Source organism: Mus musculus, chromosome 2 (assembly GCF_000001635.26).
Source record: "Mus musculus strain C57BL/6J chromosome 2, GRCm38.p6 C57BL/6J".
Lineage (NCBI taxonomy): Eukaryota > Metazoa > Chordata > Mammalia > Rodentia > Muridae > Mus > Mus musculus.
The window spans coordinates 109,295,940-109,322,488 of record NC_000068.7 but is presented as its reverse complement, the minus strand read 5'-3'; the positions used below and the strand labels follow the sequence as shown (position 1 = coordinate 109,322,488).

Genomic DNA, 26,549 nt, shown 5'->3' with positions numbered 1-26,549 from the left:
TTTTTTTAGACAATTTCCCCCTTTCCTTCTTCCTATATACTGCCACTATTTTCTTTTTAATTAATTTCCTCAATGAATCTAGTTGTCGCCTTGTGCCTGTATATATGCCTGTGTGCATTTCCTAAGTACATCAATATTTCCTAAGTACTTTACATTTAGTAACTCAGTATTACAGAATGAACAAATAAATGTTCTCAGAGTTAGGTGTCTGTAAACAAACAATATTTTGCAAAAGGCAATTGTACAAGAAAAGTACTAAAATGATTAGCCAATTCACAGAAAAGAGACTCTTAAAGAAATGGAATAAGGCACATATGATATGCTAAGAAGCAAAAAATGTAAATTGTTCTAATGCCCATCAACTAGACAATGGGCAATAAGCAACTACCAAATACAAAAATGCAACCGAACCTCAGATTTTAAAAGGTGGGACTGGTGCTGCATACATTTAATCTCAGCACTTGGAAGGGGGATCTAGAGTCCATATCTGTGAGTTCAATCAGCTTGGTCTACAAAGCAAGTTCTAGGTTACATAATGAGACCCTGGGCCAAAGAGGCATTCGAAGTTGATTAACCAGTGATGAAATAAAGCCGTCTCCTGATTTTCTACTTCCATAAAGTACAGAAACAAGTCATTTCTGTGACAGGGAAATGTAAACAGTGACAATATATTAAATAACTCTAGGTGTAGAGACATTTTTTTCTAGAGACAAGTGATATAAAAGGAAGAAATACATATGTAAGATTGACTTCAGAATAACCCAGTGGAGAAGCAGAGGTAGAAGAAAGCAGATGGGACTCTGCTTTCTTTCTTTAGACATAAACACCAAGATAAATAAAAATTCTTCCTTTGTGAAATATTATTTTCTATACATTTATTATTTTAAATGTTCAATAAGAGTACAAGTTAAATTTATTACAGTTAATCTAATCAGCTTTTGAAAATATGCTTTAAATAAAAATATTGCCTCTGATTTAAAGGTTCTTAAGCAAGTTGAAAAAAGTCAAGCTTAATACCATTCAATATTTTTTAAACTTAAGAATAAAACCAGTTGATAAGGTTTATGAATATATATAAGACATAAACCAAACTGTTTGTTCCTCCCCATGAACATAATTCAATATATCTAAGGTCAATAACTGTGTTTATAAATAACCCAGGCATTTTTCCTTCTATCCTTTTAAGACTGTACATATGGATAAAACATACACAGCTCATGGAATAAGAAGACATGTAATTAGTTAACGTATGATATCAGTTTAACTAAATACTCAAAACAACCAATAGAAAAACAGAGAACATTAAACCTACTTGATATTTTTCTAAAAGAAAATACATGTTTGTAAAATATACTATTTTGCCTTTGCTTTTAAAAAATCATGAAAAATAGTCAAATAAATATTTTACTTTAACGCTGACATAGTCTGTACAAGTATGTTATATGTGAGATATGGATTAATAACATGATTACACACACACACACACACACACACACACACACACATACAAACAATAGCCATCCAATATCATGTGGTTGGTGGTTTTCTGTCTTGGTGCCAAACCCCCACTTCCTTCCCAATATCTTCAATTCACTAGAATTGAAGCAACTGAAAAATATGAAAATATATTTAAAGTGTTGCTTTCCAGATATCTCCCCTAGGTAAATTCTAATGATGATAATGCTTCAGTAAAGAACCAAGACTAATATATGTACACACACCTATTTGAGAGTAAAGAGAGGGGAGAATGAAATGGAGAGATTTAAAAATAACGTGCCCAACTCCTGTCACCTTAATGTAAACATGTAAGAGAGCTCCCATCCAAGACTAACAAGGACCTATCCTAGTTAGGCCCCAAGACCATGCAAGACTGAGTTCATTCAGACCGAAAGAACATGGAGATGTGTGGGTAGTGAGGTGGACAGGATCTCAGAAGTTGGAATGGGGAAAGAGTATGATCAATATAGTGCATGAAAACAGTTTTCAAGTTGAAAAAAGTAAGTAGAGAATTTCTTCTAGTAAAATAGATGGACCTAATGAAGACAAATCTTTCTTCTGAAGACAGCTAGAGAATCTGTACAAAGTAAAAACATCAGTTTGAAAGCACTGGATTGTTAACAAATCTGTTGAGAGCCACAGGTGAAAGGGGAAGTTGGAAACTCAGGATTTCTAAAACTACAGCTAATTTCTCTTTAAGGCTGCTTGCTGTTTATTGAAGTCTGGTTCCTATTCCTGTTATAAACATGTGACCGAAACAATTTAGGGAGAAAAAGTTTACTTTAGCCTACAGTTTACAGTCCATCATCTATCAACACCTGGAGAAGAGCTTAAGGCAGGAACCGTGATGCAGGAACTGAAGCAGAGCTCATGGAAGGAGACTGCTTACTGGCTTGTTCCCCACTTCTGTTCAGCTAGACTCCTTATACAACCTACTGTGGGCTAGGCCCACCTCCATCAATTAGCAAGGAAGAAAATATCTCATAGACATGTCCATTGGCCAACCTGATAGAGGCCATTTTTCAGTAGTTAGTCCCTCTTCTAAAGTGTAAAGTTGACAACCAAGAAAAGCTATCACACCATTGCCAGAGGATGTTGTCAAGAAAACTCAGCAACACTGGGAACACTGAGAATAAGGAGTAATAAAGGGCTTCAGGCTGCCAGGTCACTAGACAATTCTCCATACTGAACTACATCCATGTAAAAACCCAGCATAATTAAAGTAATGATAAATCATTATATCTATAATCTAACACTCAGAATGCAGAGACAGGAGGATTTCAGGTTTGAGGTCAGCCTCAGCTTCAAGTTTCAGGCAAGTTTGAATAACAGTAAATTCCTGTCTAAAAACCAAACTCCCCTAAAAAGCTGGAAATAAGAACAAAACTACCTAATAACTAACTCAAATACAAAGTTATGTAACAGATGATGTATCAATGCTACTAGCAATCCAAATGGTAACACATTTCTTTAGGATGTGTTACTATTTTAGTTTACTAAGAAATTAAACATATGCTCTCCTAAGCACTAGACACAGTACTCTTTATCCTAAACACTAGAAGTCACAATTCTTCAGCCACTATCATTTTTATTTTATAATGTTTTATAGATATGTATCTTGAAGATACAAAATGATCCAACATTCAACATTTCTGACTGTCACGTGGGCTCTCCAGTTTCAGTTTTGAGGCATCTAATATTGTAGGTATCTACACCAGAAACTTACTTTTGGGGAGCCAAAATAGTCAATAAAGTACTTAAAGTGAAAAAAGATTTTGGTTTTCTAATCTAGCAAATCATTTTCTCTGAACGCACAAAAGCAAATATATGTTGCTATGGTGTGAATATAAAACGTCTCACCCTGGCTCATGTGTTAAACCACTGTTTGTGCTGTTGTGGGGGGATGTGGGGCATCACCGGAAGAGGTAGGACCATGAATTTTAAGGTTATCTGGCCTTCAGCCCCTCATTTACTCTCTGTTCCTTCTCTGTCAACTCTTCCTTAATGTGACTCCTCATAGTATGTACTGCCCATGGGACTATGGACTGATTTTTTGCAATCTTTGACCAAAATAAATCCATTCTTAGGTATCTGGTAACAGCAATGCAAATACTGAGTAACATACACAAACCTAACCTGATGCGCTACTCAACAGAACACCGACTAATTCACACAGCATGGTTATTTTGTAAGTTCTTAAATGAGGTACATTCCTGATGTAGGTAGGCTTAAACTGTTTACAATAAACTAAGTAACTGATAAAAATTATAGAACAAAATGTGCTAATATTCAGGTGAAACCTCACAAAACCTAGGCTTAACCAATAAAACTTATTTGTGAAACAAAGCCAGAGAGCTCAGAGAAGACAGAATGTGCAAGTCAGAGAGGGTACATATAAACATAACTAAATTGGTACTATCAGCTATCGCAAAGACAGGGCATTCCACTTTTTATTCTATGTAAAAATTATTACGTAAAACCAGGGTTATATGTTAGCTTTGCAATGAAAATATCTTATTCACAATCTGTAGAAAGGTGAGAGATAAGAAATGTCAACAGAAACAGTGAATGCTATAGGGTTAAGTTATTATATAGTGTAGAATATACTGTTATTTTTACAAACTTTAGCCCTTAATTGAAGTTAAAATCTAAATAAGAATGGGAAGTAAATGAAACTTCTAGTTATTCAGAGCATCAATATATACATGCTGGTAGGTCCTGGGAGATTCTTGTTAATTAAAATTACCTAGAAGCTAAATTCTTTGTTAGTGGTAATCAAATAACCAAATCTATTAAAAAGAAAACAACTGTTCTGTAGATTGGAATATAAATAATCTTAGAAATCAAGCTTCCATTTATGGAATAAAATAAAAATACTTACAACAAGAAATAGACTGAATTGGTTCAAGCTGTGGGAAGGTCATAAGAAGAGAAATCCCTGGAAGATCATTTCGGTTTGAATGTTCATTAGTTTGGTCAGCCCAAGCCACCACCTTTTTTCTCTCTACTAAATGTTCAATATCTTTGAAGTCAGAATCAAAAGCAGCATTTGACAGGCCAGTTTCTTTCAATTTCCAATACTGTTTTCTTAGTACTGGAAGCAAAGCATTCAATACTCTACAAACAAGATGACAAAGAAAGGGGAAAAGATCACTGTTTTAAACACACTTTTATAGTTCTTTGGTATAATAGGCAAAGTATTACAGTATCATTAAAATGATTTCCTATATAACATTACTTGGCAAATTCTCTTGCCAAGTCTGCACCACGTCTATGCGAGGCCGAACTGTCCTTTCCTAAAAACTATCTCTGTCCACTTTCTCCCTTAATGCCCATGAAAATATTAATATTACTTTTTCCACAATCTAAATTTGCTTTGTAAAAAATGTAATTTAACCCAAACATCTCAGAATATACTCAATATATTCAGTAGAGAATAAAATGAGTCTTACATGGGAATCAGAAAAACCAGGATCCACAGGTAGTCCTGGTGTTTCTATGTGACCTTGGGAGTATCTACCCAGCTGGAAAACTTTCATTTTCCAAGCCCTCAGCCTCTACGACTTACCTCACGGCTTCTTCATAGTCAATAAAGTTAGACTTACAACAGTTGCATCAATATCAATCGTGGACATTTTTGTATATGGCATATACAATATAGTATAGTAACTACACACAGATATAAAGGGAACAATTTTTAACGGTGAGTGTGAAAAAGGGCTGGGGATCTGTGCAGGGGAGGACAGCTACAGCTGCATATATTTATATATCTCCGTGCTTTTGGCAACTGTCCTCTTCTGGGGAGTAAGATTACTAGTTCTGAAAGTGTCATGAACACTTTGCTTTTGATGTTCGGAGTATTTCCATAATTTCATGATCGGAAGTGACGAGTGTTTCACTATATTTAAAGTGTGCATTTAAGCAACAGACATTATCTAGATTGCCTACTTCCTTGAGAAAGCCTGAAATTGTTATCTGTCAGACAGAGGTGTGTAGGAGATGACCCCAATGAAACCTCAAGAAACTGATAGTAGTCAGTTTCCAAAGTGCTCCATCATGGATGCTGTAACAACTGTTTGCTGCCATCAAGCATGTCCTCACTGTACAAGATTCTTTTCTAAAGCTAGACTCTCACATAGACCAGGAGGGTCTCAAATTTACAGCAATCCTTATGCCTCTGCCACCACCATGCTAGAGGTAAGGCAAATCCCAACATTTCTGGCCCTGAAGAAGACTACTAAAATTTTATTTGTTCACTCTTCAGACTCTCCTACACCTTTCTTTGTATTTTGCCGATTTTATTTTTGTGTTGTTTTTGCTAAACTCAAGGCTTTGAGTACAACTCAATGAGTCTCATAAACACCAGTACCTCATTAAACCCGGGGTTGGTTTTTAATAACTCAGGCACCAGGTATAATAGTAAATTTTTATGAATGAGAAATCTAAGGCTTAGCAATGTTACATAATTCCTACAAGGATATATTGTTAAAGTAAGCAGACTTGAAGGCTGGATCCAAAGTTTACTCATTATGTTACACCACACTGCTTTTGAGAGGTTTTCGTCCACAGATTCTTGAAATTAGTCGTAATACATTTTATGTCATTAGTAAGGTACACGTTTATCTATCTATGTGTCTGAACACAGTGGGGTTTAATAAACTACGGTACCTCTGGAAGCCTAAGCTTCTCCAGTGACTTGAGTAGTAACAAGTGATGGGGAACTGCTGTAGCTGCAAATCCAGTGAGCGCGGGGTTGAGTGTGAGGCCCCTTTAAATGGGATGGACGAATACCTCCCACTCCAAGAAGAAGGGCGATCTTTCTATTTTCTAGTGCTTCCTCAATGTCTTTCTTCAGTGTATTTAAAAATGTCATTGTACAGGTTTTTCATTTTTGAATGGCAGCATGAAGAGACAAGAATCTCATTTTATAGAACTTAAAGTAATGCCTAAGAAGCTGTTAATTCATTCATAAAAAAAATCACAAAAGAAACCACACCACAATGGAAACAGGCCGGGCAGGGTGGTGCACACCCTTAGGTCCCAGTGCTCAGGAGGCAGAGGCAGGCAGAGCTTTGTGAGATATCTGTGGTCAACAAATCAAGGTCTAGGATAGCCAGGACTGTCTCCAAAAAACCAAAAACCAAACGCCACAAACAACAACAACAAAAAATGAACCAACCAAACAACAGCAACCATCACCACACACAAAAAACAATAAATAAACGGAAACCTATTTTTTGGAATCTGAAGAATGGCCTTGGGATCTCCATTAGAATGGATGGCCATTTTCATGAGACTGAATCTCCTAATCCTTCAAGAAGGGAGATCTTTTTTATTTTCTACTGATGTCAATGTCTTTCTTTAGTGTTTGAAAATTTTCATTGAGTAGGTCTTTCATTTTGTTGGTTCTGTTTACTCCTAGTGTTTATTGTTCAAGGTTATTATGAATGAGACTGACTTGAATCCTGACTTCTTGTTCAGGACATCTGTCACTGGAGCTACGGGAAGGCTGCTCTATTTGTGTTGATTTTCTTTCCCACTATTTGCAACATCATGAGGTAATTTGGTAAAGTCACTCAGTTCTCTTTACATCATTTGTAAAGAGGGAAACTTTGACTTTTCTTATTTTCATCCCTTTTTTTTCTCCTGTTTTAATGCCCTAGTTCAGGCTTCAAGCACTATAGTTAGCAGAAGTGCAAAGAATGGACACCTTTGTCCCATTGCTCTGCTCTTAGACAGAATGCTGTATGCTTCCCCCCATTTCACACAATGTATGTACGTATGTATGCATATATATATTATATACACATACATACATACATACACACATACATCCTTTGCTATGCTGAGGTGTGCTGGGCTCATCCTCAGTCTCTCCATGACTTATGCCATGAATGGATGAAGGAGTCTATCAAAGGCCTTTTCTGCATCTATGGAGATAATCATGTGGTTTCTATTTTTGTGATGCATTACATTCACTGATTTACATATACAGAACCCCCAAATCTGTGAAATGAAGCTAACTTCATCACGACTAATCTTTCTGGTGTGATTTTAAATTCAGCATGTTAGTATCATACCAAAACTTTTTGCATCTGTATTCATCAAGGGAACTGCCTGCAATGTGTTTATGTGTGCTTATCTAGTGTTTGTTATCAGGATAATACTAGCTTCATAAGGAGTTAGGAAGCAATCCTTCTGTTTCCATCCTAAAGAACAATATGCATTGTATTGGTGTTAGTTCTTGAAAGGTCTGATACAACTCTGTAGTAGTAAATCTATCTGATCCTGGGACTTTTTTATTTGAGAGACTTTTTCTTGTTGGTTCACGTTGTTGTTTAAATTATTTACTTGATTTATGTTTAATTTTGGTAGTTCATATGCATCCAGAAATTCCTCCATTTCATTTAAATTTATTTCTAACTTAGTTAGAAAAGTTGGGTAAAAATGGTTTTTATCCATGTGTCTTAGGGTTTTACTGTTGTGAACAGACACCATGACCACGGCAAGACTTATAAAAAAAAACAAACAACATTTAATTGGGGCTGGCTTATAGGTTCAGAGGTTCAGTCCATTATCATCAAGGTGGGAGCATGGCAGCATCCAGGCAGGCATGGTGCAGGAGGAGCTGAGAGTTCTGCATCTTCATCCAAAGGCTGCTAGTGGAAGACTGACTTCCAGGCAACTAGGGTGAGGATCTAATGCCCACACCCACAGTGACACACCCATTCCAACCAGGTCACACCTATTCCAACAAGGCCACACCTCCAAATGGTGCCACTTCCTGGTCCAAGAATATACAAACCATCACATTCCACTCCCTGGCTCCCATAGACTTGTTCAAACACATGAGTCTATGGGGAGAGGGGGCATACTTAAACATAGCATAATGCAAAATGCATTTAGTCCAACTTTCAAAGTCCTCATAGTCTATAGCAGTTTCAATAATGTTAAAAGTTCAAAGTTCAAGGTCTCTTCTGAGATTCATCCAACACTTAACTGTAATCCTCAAAAAAAGACAGGAAACCAGCTGGGCAAATTCCAAACTCTGCATCTCCATGGCTGATGTCAAAGAGGTCTTCAGATCTCCACTTTTTCATCTTTCTTGACTGCAACAAACTGCTTTCTCCTGGGCTGGTTCCACTCCTTGTTAGCAGCTTTCTTCAGCATGTATCCCATGGCTCTGGCATGTTTAACATCTTTGAGTCTCCAAGGCAATTTCAAAGTTACAGCTTCTTGTTTCAATGTCTGGGATTCCACTTGATCTTTTGGGCTCCTCCTAAGGGGTGGCATCACTTATCCAGCTCTGCCCTCTGTAGCACTCTATGCTCAGGTTGATCCACTCCACTATGGCTACTGTTCTTGGTGATCATCCCATGGTACTGACATCTTCAATACACTGGGGTGTTCCACTCCAACTAGGCTTTACCAATAGCCTCTCATAGGCTCTCTTCATGGTGCCAAGCCTCAAATCCTTTGCATGACCCCTTCAGTCCTGGGCCATCAACTACAGCTGAGGCTATACCTTCTCCAATATGGCCTTCCATGACCTCTCACAGTGCCAAACCTCAGCTGTTCTTCATGACACCTTCATCCCTTCAAAACCAGTACAACCTGGGTGATTCTTACACATTACCAAGTCCAGCTGCAGCACTAGGTACAACCTTGGCTATCCCTGGAACACAGCTTCTTTGTGCTCCCAGAAAACACTTCCCAAAAGATTTCACCTCAGTGATGCTGGTCTCTTCATAATCACTGCTAATTTGTTAGCTCCAGCTAACCAGCATCAATTGTCCCAGTAGTTCCTTCCATTCTTAACTCTAGAACCAGAGCCACATGGCTGAAGCTGCCAAGTTCTGCTGCTTGCAGGAATTAGAACATGACCTGCTTGTACTATTACATTGTCACTGGCTTTCTGTTTTCCAAATCCTTCACTGCCTAAGCTTGGCTTTCCTGGATCTTGCTCTATAGATTGGCCTTGAATGCAGAGATCAGCATGCCAGTCTCCTGGGATTAAAGGTATGTACCACCTTGCCTGGATCTAAATTTTGCTGGTTAGGATCTTGCCCCAAGGTCCCACTCCCTTAATCTGTTATCTTCTAGAACACAGGATTTTGCTCCATTTCACTTCCTGGTATCCCTTTAATACTCGAACCATAAATTTTATATTTTTCCTTTCTAAGCTTGCTATGCTTGTTCAAACTTCTCTTCATACGACTTAACCAGAGAGCAAAGTCTCTGCTGAGCTTTTTTGAAACTTCCTTTGTCAGTGCAATTAATCTGAGTCTCTTCACCTTAGCCTCAGGCAGACTTTTCAGGCAAGGGCAAAAATTGCCACATTATTCACCAAAATACCACAAAACAGTCTTTATGCCACATACTGAAATTCTTTTCCTTTGAAATCTCTTGGACCAGGTCAACACAGTTCAGATTACTCCCAGCAACACTAACTGTCTTAGTTAGGGTTTTACTGCTGTGAACAGACACCATGACCACGGCATGTCTTATAAAAAAACAACATTTAATTGGGGCTGGCTTACAGGTTCAGAGGTTCAGTCCATTATCTTCAAGGTGGAAGCATGGCAGTAACCAGGCAGGCATGGCACAGGCAGAGCTGAGAGTTCTACATCTTCATCCAAAAGCTGCTAGTGGAAGACTGACTTCCAGGCAACTAGGGTGAGGATCTTATGCCCACACCCACAGTGACACACCCATTCCAACCAGGTCACACCTATTCCAACAAGGCCACACCTCCAAATGGTGCCACTCCCTGGTCCAAGAATATACAAACCATCACACCAGGTTTGAACCCCAGGAGTGCAAAGAAAACAAAATATAACTTTACCAGTTTTCTGGTCAAGGTGTACCGTCACCTGTGCAAAAGTGGGGTTAATAACTGACTAGATCTGAAGCCTACTCCATGGGACAGAATTTATCTTGGCACTGAAGCCTGGCTATCAACCTGTGCTAGGGAAGACATAGGCTAAGTATGGAACTTACTCTTGTTGGACTAAAATGACTGTACATCACTGCCTTGCAAATTTCTATGTTTATATCCATAGATATTATCAAGTTCAGAGAAGTCTCTGCAGTGAACAATGGTGATTTGGAGACACACAGCTGCCAAAGATGTTAAGAAAGTGATGGCCAAGAGCTCAGCCTTAAATAAGGCATTTACACCACCTCTTCCAAAGCTTTAAGAATGTAATCAAAGTAGAGTTGGAAAACAGGGATAAGTGCTGCAAAAGCCTTCTTCTGGACTCGATACAACCACTGCAATCAGGAATCTACAACTGTGGTTAGCAACACTGAATGGCTCTGTCAACAATCAATTGAGGACGGGAGAGGGCCTCAAGGTGCCCTACTAGGTACAGCCGAATTACTGGCAATTGATAGTATTCATAGGGAAAGGAAGCATTGTCTTGGGTTGTGTAGCTCAGCAGATTTCAATGGGTAGATCAAAACTGATGATCTCGCAGATGGGTGCGCTTAAACTCAATGGGACAGCAAACCAAACCAAAGAAAGAAAGAAATAAAAAACAAACAAATACCCCTCAAGTAGACAGGAAGGTGAAAAGATGACCTACAGGGAAGGAGAGTAGACAGTATTAAATTGGGAAAGGGTGGTGGGGGTGGTGGGAGTGGTCAGTATGTCCTTTGTACCTGTGTAAAACTATCAAAGAAAATTATTTACTTAATAAAAAAATAAAATAAAATATTTGAGATACCTGACCCTCATTTAGAGCTAGTAATAGAGTAATGAGATATGAGCACGTGGAATTTCCCCCTAATGTTCTTGTTTGGAGTTGCACGCTATACAATTTTTCCCACTAATATTTTATAACAATACTCTTGTTTGTTGCAGGACCCATATGAACACAGGATGGGCCAGCACACAAGGTATGTCTCCTGGACCAATACTGGATATTGGGAAGGTGGAGGTGAGGACACCAAACTTGACGAGAGCACTGGCAGCGCTTTGAATGTAGAGGCCAGGAAGTTAAGTAGGCAGAGCCACCAAAAAACTTATCTTAGGATTGCTAATGACAAAACAAAACATACAAACAAACAAACAAACAAAACCCTGAAAACCTGTAAAGAACTATAAAGGAATTGGTTACTAAGAAAAGAGCCACATCCCTCACATTGTCTTTAATATTCTCTTTTTGTGTATTTTCTGATGCTGGCAAACAATTCAAATTAATGAAGCCCTTATGAGATAAAACTCAATTCCCTGACAGTGGAGAGCTAAAATTTCTGTTCCCCAGATCCTTTCAGTTTGCAATGTAAAGACTGGTAGGCTGTTTAACTCGATGTACTTACGCCTCAGTTTGCTTGTGCTGCTGTTCCTGGAGACAAGCTAGAGCTGTCATGTGTGCCATTTGTGTTTTCAGTTCTTTGTTCTGGAGGTGTAAATGGTGACAGTGAAGCTCTTTATTGAGTGCCTAGGATCAATAATGAAAAATATATTTTAGACTTTTAAAAGAATTATACTACAACTAGTATGACATTTCATGAGGGCACCAAGTTTTCTTTTTTTGTTTTGCTTTTAAATTTGACAATAAGAGATCCTGTATAGGTAGTGAAGAACTTATCAGCAAGGTAAGGGTTTAAATGTTTTCAGAAAATGAAATGTTTGGAGCCCAGAAAAAAAGCATACTATAATGACTGCTTCTCTGATGATCCAATTTATTTACAATACTTTCATACAGTAATAACAAATTTTTGTTGAAATGCTACTACCCAAAGAGGCATTCCTTGAGAACTACATTTAAAGATAAACAACCCTTACTTTCCAACACTGCCATGCCACTGAATAATAATAAGAAAACTATTTATTCACTCTGTAGATCCACTTCTACTAGAAGGAACATTTCACCTAAGGATTGACTATGATCAGTTCAGTATATAAGCCAGTGCTTGGAGTTGCATCCCGCCTCCCTACCCCAATATTCTTCATCTTCGAAAAAAAAATCTTTTGAATATTCCCATTTTTTAAACACTTTTGTTTAGGGCCAGGCATCGTCTAATCTAGTACCTATGATTTATTCATCATCCCTGAAATGCATTAAAACTTAAAAAAAAACAAAAAAACAGCTCAGTGGATATGGTGAAGTATGAATAAAACCATCTTAGCATCTTTAACTGTTTAATGGAAAAGTGAACTTCTAGGGACATTCTGTCTGGTTAGCTAATAATCTAATAAACAATAGAGATATGACTGGAATTTTCTAAAACAATTTTGATACTCCATTTTGATATTTTCATACACCTTTGTAGTCCACAGTTGAATAGATTCTCTAAAGTATAAATCTGTCTGCTTGTTTTTTTATTTTATTTTGGTAGCTATTTTTATGATTACCAATTTATTATGTTCAAGGCCAAAGGAGGAGATGTAAAATATTAATTTCTTAGTAATGACAAACGAATGTAGGCTCTTGGTGAGGTTTGTTAAATATAAACTACTTCTTATACTGGTGATAGGGGACAGTGACAGAGAAATGTTACTTTGAGATTCAAGAAAATGTACCGCAGGCTTGCCCACAGACTCATCTGGTGCGGGCATTTTGTCAATTGAGGTTTCTCTTTAAAAATGACTTTAGTTTGTGTCAAGCTGACATAAAATGAGCCAGCACAATTCATTTACATAACTCACCTTTATACTTTAAGAAATATATCATGTATTTTGGATAAAAACACTTTTTATGGAACCAGGATACGTCTAGAGGATTGACCTATGAGTCATTTGATTTTTTAGGGATATGTTCAGTCTTGAAACAAATGTCAGCTCAAGCCAAATACATGGCCTTTATGGAGATCAGTTTACTTGACTAAAGTGTAAATGCTCAACTTACTCATCTTGCATGATCTCCTGATAGTTTGTCAGTTAGAAAATCAAGTAAGTGTATAAATATGTTTTGTAAACAGCTCTATAAGTTTTCCTTACAAAACAACAATCACACATAATAAAAACCAGCTCTTCCTCATTTTTTATCCTCTGAGACCAATCTTCTTACCAAATCAATCAAAGATCTAGGGTAGATGACCTTCTTGGGAAACCAAGATTGCAATCTTAGTGTGTTCTTGTCTCAATACACCAATGACCAAATTTCATGAGAAGACCACAGCCTTTTACAACAAGAACAAGTCAGCTACTAACAGCTGAAGTAAGAGTACAATGGGAAGTGAAAGCCAGTTTTAGATCTCTAAAACTGGCTGATTATGCCAGGTTTGTTTATCCACAATAAATAGTTTACAGTAGGGGCAGGACACTGACACTGTCATGTTAGCTCTCAAATTTTTAGTTTAATTGTAGTGGAGAAAGAAAGGCCAAGTGTTATAGTATGAGATGACAATTAAAAAGTAGATAAGGAAGGAGGGCATAACAAAAACAGCATTAATTTCAAAGTCACAAGGAAGCAGTCTTTGTCCAAAGATGCAGGACCGTGGGTAAGTCTCTCTGTGAAGTTAGGTTACACTCTGTTTATACAGGAAATAAGTGCTTACGACTAGGAAATTGCTTCATCTGTGAAAACATCTCGGGAAAATAGAATCAAGAATAGGAGCTAGGTGGTAGAACTTGGAACTCTTTCCTTCTTCATTTATAATATGTAAAAGACTAGCCAAAGCTATACAGAGTGCTCTCTTAACAAACAGAAACTCTAGTTTTGAAAACCTATGACAATAATAAAAAACTTTAAATTCATTGATAGTACCTTAATGATACTAACTTTATAAACACTATAATGTTGAAAAATGCAAGTAGTACCAGGTTAAACCTATAGCTACTTTAGCTAATTTTTTAAATAAATGTATCAATTTTAAGACTTAAATAACCTACTTCCCAGCTTAACTGGTGGGTGCACTCCTATACTGTGCCATACAACTGAATATGGGCGCTGGGAGTAATCTTGCCACAGTAACCAGTTTTGAAAATAACAACCACAAATTAATTCATCATCAAATGTGTAACTAGGAAGATGTTTTTCTGACTACACATTCTCTCAAGGAATCACATGACGTCATCATAAAACCGGTCCTGAATACACAGCACTGAACTGTGTAACCCCAATAAAAGCTCTCTGAAAAACCCCGGTTCATTCAAGACCATTGTGTGCTAACAATTTATAGTATTTTTACTGTACATACAAAGATTTCTATTCTATAGAAACACAATGGCTTACTCAGGAAAGTAAGGGAAAATAAAGACTTTCTTATTATCATTCCTCAGTATCTAAGTATCAAATGTATGTATTTTTAGCCTTTACTATGCTATGCATGACTTTACAGATTGTTTGAGATCATGAGCTTCTAAAACTTTATTAAATGACTTTTGACTTGCTTGTGATCATGAAAGAATTTTCAATCATTTCCAAAATGGCCCTAAATAAACCTCTGTCATTTTGTATTATGCACTATAAAAAGTTAACATTCTTGGTATTCCAGATTAAAAAAAAATAAAAAATTCATAAATCCTGAGGCGTTACTCTGTTAACAAGATTTTATTAGTATTCAGATTTGCTTTTGCCTTTAATAAATGGTAAGCACACAAACGCACAAACGCATTCCCCAAAAATGGTTTTAAAATAAATTCCTGTATTATTTATAATGTGTAAACGCGTTTTCTATATATCTATTACATACTTATATATTCAGGGTCACAAAATAAATTTCTTAGGTAAAAATAAATTGTGAGTGGAAAAAGCTAAAGAGGCCTAAATGATGAAGCCTGAAGTAGTCTGAAATAGAGACGGTTACTTAATAAACATTTAAAAATAAGTTGAGCCTTTTGAAAATAGAAACCACAAACCGATTAGGTAATTAGTGAGCTTAAAGTCATACTCATTAAAACCAGTAAAGTGAACTAACTAAGTCAGTCTAGAGAAATGTGAAAGATATGTCATCAACAAGAAAAGAAACAAAGAGCTCAGTCACACCAGCTAAAACGGACACATGGACACACGGACATGTCCATACCTCTGGAATATCACCATTTTGACCCAAGAGTCGCATTTCGTTTTCAACACGATGTAGCCAATTAGTATTTTCATCAAATTGTTTCGACACCTCTTCTTTCTTTTTCTCTAGAAAACAGCTGTTGGTTTTCAACTTTTCAAGTCTGTGATCTCGTTTGCAAGTGGCCTGAAACACAACAGTGAATTTAATAGTTCACCTAATTGTTATAATTGATATGCACAACACTAAAAAAGAAATACATTTTCTTATGCTGGCATGGTTCATTATGTTAAGCCTCGCTTACCATTTCCTCATTAAATACCATGGCAAAATAGGCTATCAGGTGGGAGTCATTTTACAAAATTACATTTTGAGAGTTTATGGCTTTAAGAAATGCAGTGGTTAAATGGAAAAACTATGAGTTTTTGGTATGCTACATTTGTAAAGTTCATATAAGGTTAGATAAATTCCATGATTTCTTTAATCAAAATAAAATAGCATGCATGCTCCGGTCTTGTCTTTTCGCCAATCTGAAAGATGTGAAGAACAAGAGTTCACTATTCTAATTTGTCTGCTCTAAATGAGAGAAAAACTTATCAGAGCCATTTATTAATAACTGACCTCGTCTATGGTCAGGCTGAGTACCAAAATAGATATGCTGTGCATATTTGGTATTTTACATTTTCATAAGGTATCTCTGGTCATATTTGGTCTTCTGATATTCTTATACCCCAAAGGCTATACATACACATCAACATGGGAACTATGGGTCAAAATAGCCTGGTCTCTCTGGGCAATTTGCCAATGGACACTCAACTAAATAATTACCATATGTGCTGGTGTACCTAAAACAGAGTCTTCAGAGATTAGAAGAAACAGAGGACAGGAACCAACAAATAAAGAGCAGAGCAACACATTCTTGGTTAAACAGCTTGTCTTCTTGTGGTGGCGCACACCTTTAATCCCAGGACTTGGGAGGCAGAGGCACGTGGATTTCAGTGTTCGAGGCCAGCCTGGTCTACAAAGTGAGTTCCAGGACAGCAAGGGCTACACAGAGAAACCCTGTCTGTCTGTCTGTCTATCTATCTATCTATCTATCTATAAATAAATTAATCATTATTTTTTCAGGCATAGGAAAATCTTCATCTTGGTAGAGGATTTTAGCTTGCAAGTATTCAGTGCCCAGCAAATGTGCCTGCCATTAAGTTAGAGTCAGATTCTAGATATCTATCGTTTCCCTAACTTCCCTTCAGGGAAAATTAAATGGCCAAGGAAAAGGTGACTTACAGGTTATGGTCAAATGTTCAGAGAACATGGCTGGTAAGTAGTGTCATTCCTATCAGGTTTCATAACTTCTTTATTGTCACTTCTCTAATTATATCCTAAATCACTTTTTATTCCTCTCACAGAAAACCTTACCAAAACAAAACAGCTGCTTAAACAAACAAAATACCCATTTTCTCCCAAAATGGGAACAAAGGACAGACTACAAAATGCTAACATAACAGGTGCTACACAGCTAAGGTTCTAACTTTGGTAGAAGCATCTGTAGTCTTCACATGAAGGTATGGGGGCCTTCCAGGGGAGTCACTGGGTCAAACTGATTTTTATAACACTTAAGAGTTCATTAGCCTTTTAAGTAGTCGACATTCTTTTTTCAAAACAATGATTTATTTTAATGTGTGAGCAGTTTGCTCTGATGGGAGAATGTACATCATGTGCATTCCCGCTTCTGACAGAGGTCAGAAAAGATCATGAGGTAACTAACAACTGAGTTACAGATGGTTGCAAGCCATTGCAAGTTTCTAACACTTGGAGCTAAAAACTGAAACCAGGTCCTCTGAGGAGCAACAAGTGCTCTCAACCACTGAGACAGCTCTCTAGCCAGCCTTCTTCATTCCAATGATACATCAGGTCAAGAGTGTTCCAGGAGCTAACAGAGGTAAAGTACAGAATATAAAAGGAGTAGATGAAAGAATACAGCTGTCATGTACCAGGCAGTTTCATATGTAAATCAATGCTATTTTTCTCACAAGCTTTTTTTCTGATTTGGAAAGTAATTAGTTATCTTTACAAACCTACAATTATAACAAGTATGTCTATTGGTAGACAGAGTCTATAAAGAAAGGTCTGTTAAGTCCAAGTTTTAATGGCAGGAAAGGGTCCTAAACTTGAAGCTTAAGAGTGCTAGAACAGAAAGTGGGAGATGTGACATTCTGACTTTCTTCTGCTATTCAGAAAGTGTGAAAACTTAGACAAGTCAATCTCAATGGGTCTTCAGTCACTATGTGAAAAAGAAGATAAAGGGTTTTATACCTGCTTGAAGGTACTGGCAAATTCCATTCCCTTTGCCTTAACATTTACCAATGTTATCATGAGTCCTGAAATTGTGGGTAGGAAGTGATCTATGGATATGAAGACAATACAACTCTAGAAAGGCCCTACCTGAAAACCCAAAAAGAACAATTTGCCTTCTAATGTCCATCAAATTTATTTATTCTCTATGATTGGCATTCTGGATATTTTCCAATGGCCTATCCTGTTCTACCAAGAAAACGTGTTAGGTAACACATTCTTAAATATGTGTAGTAAATTTTGACATAAAAGTAGCACATTTCCCTATTGAGGCTTGAAAGAACTGTATACATTCAACACACAAAATGTTTAGAACAAAACAGGTCATGAGAGAGAAAACATGATTCTAAAATTTTAGGTGTCAACATTACTTTGTGAAAAACAAACAAAATGCCCAAACAAACAAACAAACCAGAAGAACAAAACAACCCTCCCCCAAACAAAACAAAAAACAAACCAAAATAATCAAACCCCACTACTATGATGCAACACTTTTGATTATCTCACAAGCAAAACATCAGAGTTAAGAGCACAAATCCTAATACTAGCCTCCTAGAGTCTAAATCATGGGTCAGCTACCTGCGGTCTTGTATTACTTTGGGCAAAATGAGTTACTTGTAGCCATACTTAGGAGGGAGACTATTAAATACTTTATGGAGTTTTTTTTTTTTTGACAATTAAGTATATTAATATATGTAAAGTGCCTAAGCATTGCCTGCTACTGTATGATTAGGTAATTTTTAAAAATTCTAGTGTATAAATCCTTTAATTTTTGAAAATTTCCTTTGTTTTCTTCACTCTGAGGTATTCTTTATTGGGAGTCTTTATCTTTGATTCCTTTATCTTCCATTCCCCTTTTATCACTAGCCACTTTTACAACTTCCCCTAAATTACTTCAGTGTCTAAATTCTTTGGTTTCTCTCTTATATGTTGAGTCCCCTGTGGGGAATTTCTTAAAGTTCTGGGCTGCTGTGGGTTATTTCTCAGGGTAGTTTTGCATTGCTTTTACCAGGTTCTCAGAGGTGTAGCACTGGCTTGATGCCATTTTATTTGTCAACTTTACGTTATTTTCAAAGTAAAAATAAATCGGCTTTACCTCAACCATGTTGAAATGCATATCTTTAATTGAATCTTCAGATGAGATAATTTTCTTACACCTGCCTCCCCCCTCACTTGTCCCCCCCTCCCCACCCCGTATATCTCTTTCTCCCACAGCATGAAGGGCGTACTTCTCTGAATTTCTTCACTGTATTTGAAGGCTCTTATATTAAGCTACTGTGTTTTTAGTGGTTCAAACCCAAGGTAGGTAATGAGAACAGTCTATGAATTGAAGAGGAGAGAGGAACATATCACTGTATTTAAAAATAGTACAATACTGAACTTTGGTTAGATCTTTACTAAGACCACACAGTCATGCCTAACAAGATCAGTGATAAAATATTCTTTTCTGAATAAGAACAACAAAAGAATAAAATCCCCTCTTGGGTTAAGTTGTAAAGTGTTGGTGCATCTGAAAAGGCTGCCTCTACTTATAGGCCCTCAAACAAGGAACAAGTGGAAGTAAATGTTTGCTTTTTAAAGTTTTCCAAGTGTTTGCAATGATTCCCACATTATATTCAAGTTTCAGAGAATGAGTAAGGATTGGTGCTTATCAAATCTCTAGAGGTTGGATATGTCCATGCTCTCTGTAGTTCAGGCATACAGTAGCCAAGTACCTTTTCCACTTTGTCTTCAGAACACATCATCTCTATCTGTTTATGGCACTGTTGGTGATAGGATGACTTTAGCGCATTTGCCTTAAGTAACATTTCTAACTTCAGATACTCTTGCCTGATTCCTTCTCGATTCTGGAACAAGCAGTTCAGAATTTCTTGAAATCTACCAAAAATAAAATACAGCATTATATTTCAATAAATTTGTATTATATAATATATAGCTTACTTAAATAACATGTATCACCTTAATTTTTATTACTTTAGGTTTCTTTCTGCTGCAAAGAAAATCATGTTATTTAAATATTCAGGTTTCACAAGACTTCTGATATTAGTAATATGTTGAATTTTGCCATATGTAGTCTAAGTGCTTAGCAGAAAGGAAAGGGATGATAGCCTGGCTCTGTGCTATGGCAATTCTCACGACCCTAGGAGCACTACAACATCATGTGCTGCTAGGTGCTGGCTTACTGTGAAGAAAAAGCAACAGGAGGCATTATCATATGGTAGCTCCACGGCCCCCTGGGGAAAATCAGAGAACCAGTTTTAGCCTCAAAGATTATTATAGTCAAAATAGACCATAAGGCAAGGTACCCCCTACAGTTTGGCAGAGAGTCAACTGACACAGGCAGGTCCCAAAACATCCATGTTAACAATGTGGCAAACCTAGAAAACTGCGGTCTCCTTCTCCAAAGGGCAAACTAAAGAATCAAATTTGTGGAGTTTATTTGATGCCAAGGATACAAAATTGATTACATCCTATAAAAATTTTTGTCCTTTCAGGACAAACAACATTGGTCACAATAATTTAGTCTTATAAACAACCCTCCCCTCCCCCCACAAATTCTCTAGAGAAAATTAACTTCAAAGCCTTTAAAATAAAAGCAAGTCTACACATTTAAAAATAAGTGTTCCTTGGGCAGAATTTTGAATATATTTCTAAGGATCTCTGGAAAAGGTACTGCCAATTTATGTCATTAGTTTTTAATGAAACTCACTAAGCCACAGTCCACTGACTTACTATAGTTTTGTTAAGCTGATAACTATTTCATAGGAAGTGCATGTAAACACTGCACATTCACTGTGCTGTATTACACCAACACTAGTGCCAATAAATGAACTGATAAGTTATCTTCAGGTTATACCCCAAGACAATATTTTAGTTTTTGTAACTTTTTAATTCAAGGGCAGAGTTCAATACTGTCAAATTTATAAATTTTGGTCTAAATATTTTACTTGGTGTTTACTGTTTTTAGAGAAAGTCAATCAATATCAAGGGTTTCTAGGTAATGTCTAGAAAAAAACCAAAAAAAAAAAAAAAAAAAAAACCAACAAAAACAAAAAACAAAAAAACCCCACGAGCTTTTGGGTTAGTATCCAGTTATCAGTGAGTTGGAAAACCCATACAATTCACAGATCACATGAAGCTTAAGAAGAAGGAAGACCAATGTGTGGGTGCTTCAGTCCTTCTTAGAAGGGGGAACAAAATACTCATGGGAGCAAATTTGGAGACAGTGTAGTGTAAAGACTGAAGGAAAGGCCATCCAGAGACTGCCACACCTGGGTATCCATCCCATATACAGTCACCAAACCCAGACACTATTGTGGATGCCAAGAGGTGCATGCTGACAGGAGTCTGAATAGTGGTCTCCTGAGAGGCTCTGCCAGAGCCTGACATATACAGAGGCAGATGCTTGCAGCCAACCATTGAATTGATCACAGGGTCCTCAATTGAGGAGTTAGAGAAAGGACTGAAGGAGCTGGAGGGGACTGCAACCCCATAGGAAGAACAACAGTATTAACCAACCAGAACCCCCAGAGCTCCCAGGGAATAAACTACCAACCAAGGAGTACAAATGGAGGTACCTATGGCCACAGCCGTGTAGCAGAGCCTTGTCCGGCATCAATGGAAGAGGCCCTTGGTCCCATGAAGGTTTGATGCCCCAGTGTAGGGGAGCTCAAGGGCAGGGAGGCGGGAGTGGGTAGGTGGGGGCACACCTCATAGAAGCAGGAGGGGGTATGGGATAGAGGGTTTCTTGGGGGGGGGGGGATCAGGAAAGGTGTTAACATTTGAAATGCAAATAAATAACATCCAATAAAAAATAAAAAAAACCACATAAAACAAATAAATCTTATGGGGGCTTGGTAGTAACTACTTTCTAGACATTCAGAATGTTTAAACTACAAAATGTTGTACTAATGTTTTTAGGTGAGACACAATGAATTAAGATTTTACCGCTTCCTTGGCATAGTCACAGCAGATTTTTACACCTGTTGTATTTTTTTTTTCTTTTGTATTTTACAAATACTCTGGAGTAAGAAAATACCACATATATATCCATTATTTTTTAAAAGATGCACAAAAATGTTTCTGAAGATTTTGGGAAGCAAGATTTTGTTAATTCACGGTATTAAAAAGCACCGTGTAACAATGTGAGTGATATTAAAAGGAGCATCACAGAGTACTGGGACAGTTTCTTCTGTAGAAAAATGACAAAGGGTTAAAGGATGCATAACCTTATACATAACTAATTGATCATTTCATGGCTCAAACCATCTCCCATTGAAATAATTTTACCAGAAAGGAAAGTTAGGGGACTGTAAAGCCTGCTTAGAAATTTAGGCGAGTTAAGAGCACTCACTCAGCAAGCATCCAAATTCGGCTCACAGCACTCATGCTGGACAGATTACAACTGCCTGTGCTCCAAGGAGATCAAACCCATGTGCACATACATATGCTCACACAGACACACCACACTCACACACACAACCACACAGATAGGGTTGGAGGGGGAGAGGGGAGAGAGAGAGAGAGAGAGAGAGAGAGAGAGAGAGAGAGAGAGAGAAAATTTAAAGCCATCAACCCCTCATGAAAGGGTTTACCAATATTTAAGTCCACCTCTCCTCCTCAATGAGAACTGTGATACCAAACAGAACCTGTAACCTCACACATGTTAGGCAAGCACTCTAAAACACTACATCACTACTATTTCTATGCTTTAAATTCTGAGATACAGTCATCCTAAATTTTCAAGGCTGGACTTGAAACTGCAGTACTTCTGACTCAGAATCCTAAGTATCTGTTACTACAGAGTTGGGCTACCATTTTCGTTAAAAAATTACACTTGGTTAATGTTGCAAAATTTATAAAAGTAATCACTCTAATTTTGAAAAACTGCTAGTTTAAATTTTTTTGGTTTTCCGAGACAGGGTTTCTCTGTATAGCCCTGGCTATCCTGGAACTCACTTTGTAGACCAGGCTGGCCTCGAACTCAGAAATCCGCCTGCCTCTGCCTCCCAAGTGCTGGGATTAAAGGCGTGAGCCACCACCTCCTGGCTTGCTAGTTTAATTTTTTAAGAATCTTGTATTACATTGGTGTTAATATCTTGTTTAACTAACAATTACATATTAATTATTACATCATAGTAAAAGCTTTCTTTGATAGAAATAAATGAGATACAAGGAAAAACTTATGTATGTTTTAAAATAAAAAATTCTGAGGAATTAAAAATTATTCTCTAATTAAAATAACAATTTAGTACTGTAACAGGCTATTTGGGAGGTTAGACAACTCCAACATATGGGAAGATAGCATGCTTAGTGCCCTTGTACTTGAACAGCATACAGAGAAACTTTTTGTCACTGTCAGAAATAATTGTTAAATTAAATGTGATATTTGTAAAATATCACAGCATGAGAAGAATACAGAACAAAGCCTGATATTTCTGACTTACTGAGATGACCCAGGGGGTAAAAGTGCTTGCTGCACAAATCTCATAACCTCAGTCCAGTCTGGAAAACTCACAGTGGTAGGAAGGCAAGAACTGACCCTTGAAGTTATCTCTTGCCTTACATATTCCCTCCTTCCAACCTCTACGCGCTTGTGCACACACACACACACACACACACACACACACACACACAACATTTGAATATAATTTAAATTTGAGACCTCTTACTACATTCTGTAGTTGAGTAATACATCTTTTAACTCTACTGAAAAAGATTGTTGTAGTGATCAAATCAAATTTTACTGAGAAAGCCAAGATACAATAACACAGTATTCAAAAGGATACTTTTTTCCTCAATCAATTATGACAAGTTTACGAGATGACCCATAAAGACACCAGAGCAAGACATAAAAAGCTTGAGTGGGTCACTCTGGACAGGAAGTAGTCTATCATCCTACATCACTGTGAAGCTCACTCAGATAATAACTGAAAACTAGTAAGCGGGTTAGTAATTCTATGCAGAATCAATAAAAACAGAACAGATTTTTATAAAACTTTACAAGTACTAAGGCAAGAGGGCACAAAGTACCTTCCCAGATAAGACAACTAGGTTTCTTCCCCCTGGTTTTCCTATCTGTATACAGAATTTCACATGGAAATCATTTTCTGAATTCAGTGAGTGTATGTAGATACACTTAGATGATATATAACAAACCCCGATGATTAATAAAGCATAAAGCTACCCATAACTCTACATTTCTCCTATGAGATTTTCCTTTAGCTGTACCTTTCAGTTTCTCTGTCTTCTGGGTTTGAATGTACTAATTTAGCACAGTCATTTCTGTCAGACAGGGCTTTCTGTTCTTCATAGGCCTTTAGTTTTTCTTTCAACATTAAAATCTAGCAGAGAAAACACTAATTAAAATACAAGTCATGATTTGTCTCTATCTTACATGACCATAGCAAAAGCTCAGATAAAAATAATAAAACCAGATTACCATTCTAATAGGAAACATATCAAATTTTGGGACAATAAGGACTAAAACATCCCATAAACAAAAAACTATAGGCAATTATGTAGACATACCTCTGCTTTCTGCATATTACATATCTTTACATACTGAGATATGTGACTGTTGAGATTAAGAACATTGCTCTTCAACTGTTGAAAAATAGAAATTTTGATTATAATCGTACAGTTAAATAGAACACAAAGTGGCATTATATCTCATTAGCTAGGTTCCACCAATTTTCAACTTTTGACAACTATAAGTATGTGAGTATCATGATTAATTATGGCCATATTTAAAATCTGGGACCAGAGAGTATGTTGAGTGTACAGATGAAATTATAAACAAATTGGCTTTCTGGAAAAACAACCAAACAACCAAATAAAAAAACCTCTAAGCATTTATTCACCATAATAAAAATTGCCTATTTTTCCTTTTAAAAAATTCAGAATTCTGTTTTATGTTTGTATTTATATTAGTTTGTTATTTTTATATATTTCTGTAACAGTATGATTTGGCACTTTAATAGAATAGTCAGGAGAAAATTAAACATACAGTTAGTTTTTAAGATACTGGAAATTTTTTTTCAAGTGAGTTAGAACCAAGCACTTAAAAGTCTTCAGGTTTTAGCCCGTGTACTTGTAAAATTTAGCACAAAAACAAAGCTAGAAACCTCCACAATGGGTTTGAGTAAGGACATGAAAATGTGTAAAAGTCTTTGTACACTTATATAGTTTGACATTTTACATAGTATATAGTATATGGACATTTCACACTGTGTATCTTCAGACTCTTAAAGGGGGAAAGGAAGTGGTTGGTGAGACATCACATCAACTTAACTGAGGTCCCTTCTAAGAGGTTCTGTAATTTTAAAATAGGTATATTTTCACCTGCATCAGTTTTAAAGTATCCAATTATTTAAAAAAAATTTTCCCAGCCATTCATGATCAGATACTTCTTGATTTAACATAAGATTATGCATGTAAAAAATTTAGTATAATGTTATACAATTCATGTAAATAATGTTATAAACTGAGGTAGGTCTAATTTGTTGGTGCTTAGATAAACTGCATTATCACCTGTAAATAGTTATCATAATGAATAAAATAATAAATTTAGACACATTAAATCCTTGGCTGATTAATTCTCTGGTGCTATCCAACCACCATGTGCCAAAATGTGAAGAAAAGAAAAAGGCACTAAAGTATAAAGTAGTCCAGCACCCATAAGAATGAGTAACAGTATCTACTGCAGAGGGGATCAAGATACAGAAAGTGAGACTAAGTTACCTTCAGCAGCTAGGGAGGACATTTCTAACCTGAACTGGCAAATTCCTTGACAGAAACTCCACCATAATTAAGATTTTAATTAGTTATGAAAATAACATATACACAATATTTTCACAATAAAGTCAAAGTAAATGCACTTACAGAAGATTTAATTTCCTTTGCACGATTAGCATACTTAAGAGTGTTATATGTGTCATCATAAAATAAAGAGGAAGGACTAACAGCAGCTATCATTATAGTTTGACAGTTTCCTCCAAGAGAATCCTTCAGCAAACGAGTAAGCTTACTATTTCTGTAAGGAATATGCTGATTTCTTCTCTGAAAGAACAAAAGAATACTTATTTCATTTCCACATATAAATAAGAAGTGAGTACTATTTCAGTAGGAGAATGTACGCAATGCCCAATGATATAACGTATCTGACATGATGTGAACTTATCTTTACTATCCAGTGAATATTTGAAAATCCCATCTGCAGCATGGTTTACCAGATAAGGAAAGATGGCCGCCTCCAGGCCTGAGGGCAATCCTTAGAGTCACTGGCTCTAGAGTGACATCACTCTGATGTCAGTGTGCATTCACATGTACACACAAGGAAATACAATTCTAAACCTGACATCTCGAAGTACAAACTTTACAACCAAACAGCTATCAAGGTGACATGTTAAGTTTGTCTGAAAACAAGGGTGGCGGGCAACATGTGCCTGTGACCGAGGGCAAAGCAAGATTGTATTTCTCAAACAAACAACCAAAAAACAACATCAATGAAACAAACTCCCAGAAACAAAAGTGACTTTATGAAATAGCAGTATATCACGTGCATGTTTCAATTTTCAACACTGAATATAAAGCATCTTGCCTTTTCTCTTTTTTTTCTAGTAAAAACTGAAATGGGCTTACTTTTCCAAAGTGAATGTTAAAATGGTACGTGACAAAACTGTACAGAGATTTGAGATACATTTAGGGAATCTATTTCTAGATGAATAATGTCTGATAGA

At 36.7% G+C, this 26,549-nt stretch overlaps 1 protein-coding gene across 2 annotated transcripts in view; it reads right to left on the bottom strand.

Moving 5' to 3' along the window:
• The window catches only part of Kif18a (kinesin family member 18A), a 61,012-nt gene that overhangs the window by 19,261 nt on the left and 15,202 nt on the right, over positions 1 to 26,549 (bottom strand). For both annotated transcript variants that reach the window (NM_139303.1, XM_006499259.2), the window contains exons 7-13: positions 25,693 to 25,869; positions 24,340 to 24,414; positions 24,040 to 24,152; positions 19,524 to 19,686; positions 15,475 to 15,639; positions 11,821 to 11,942; positions 4,379 to 4,614 (exon numbers count right to left, since the gene is read on the bottom strand). In NM_139303.1, the coding sequence (NP_647464.1) occupies positions 4,379 to 4,614; positions 11,821 to 11,942; positions 15,475 to 15,639; positions 19,524 to 19,686; positions 24,040 to 24,152; positions 24,340 to 24,414; positions 25,693 to 25,869 (1,051 nt within the window). The remainder of the gene's footprint in view (positions 1 to 4,378; positions 4,615 to 11,820; positions 11,943 to 15,474; positions 15,640 to 19,523; positions 19,687 to 24,039; positions 24,153 to 24,339; positions 24,415 to 25,692; positions 25,870 to 26,549) is intronic.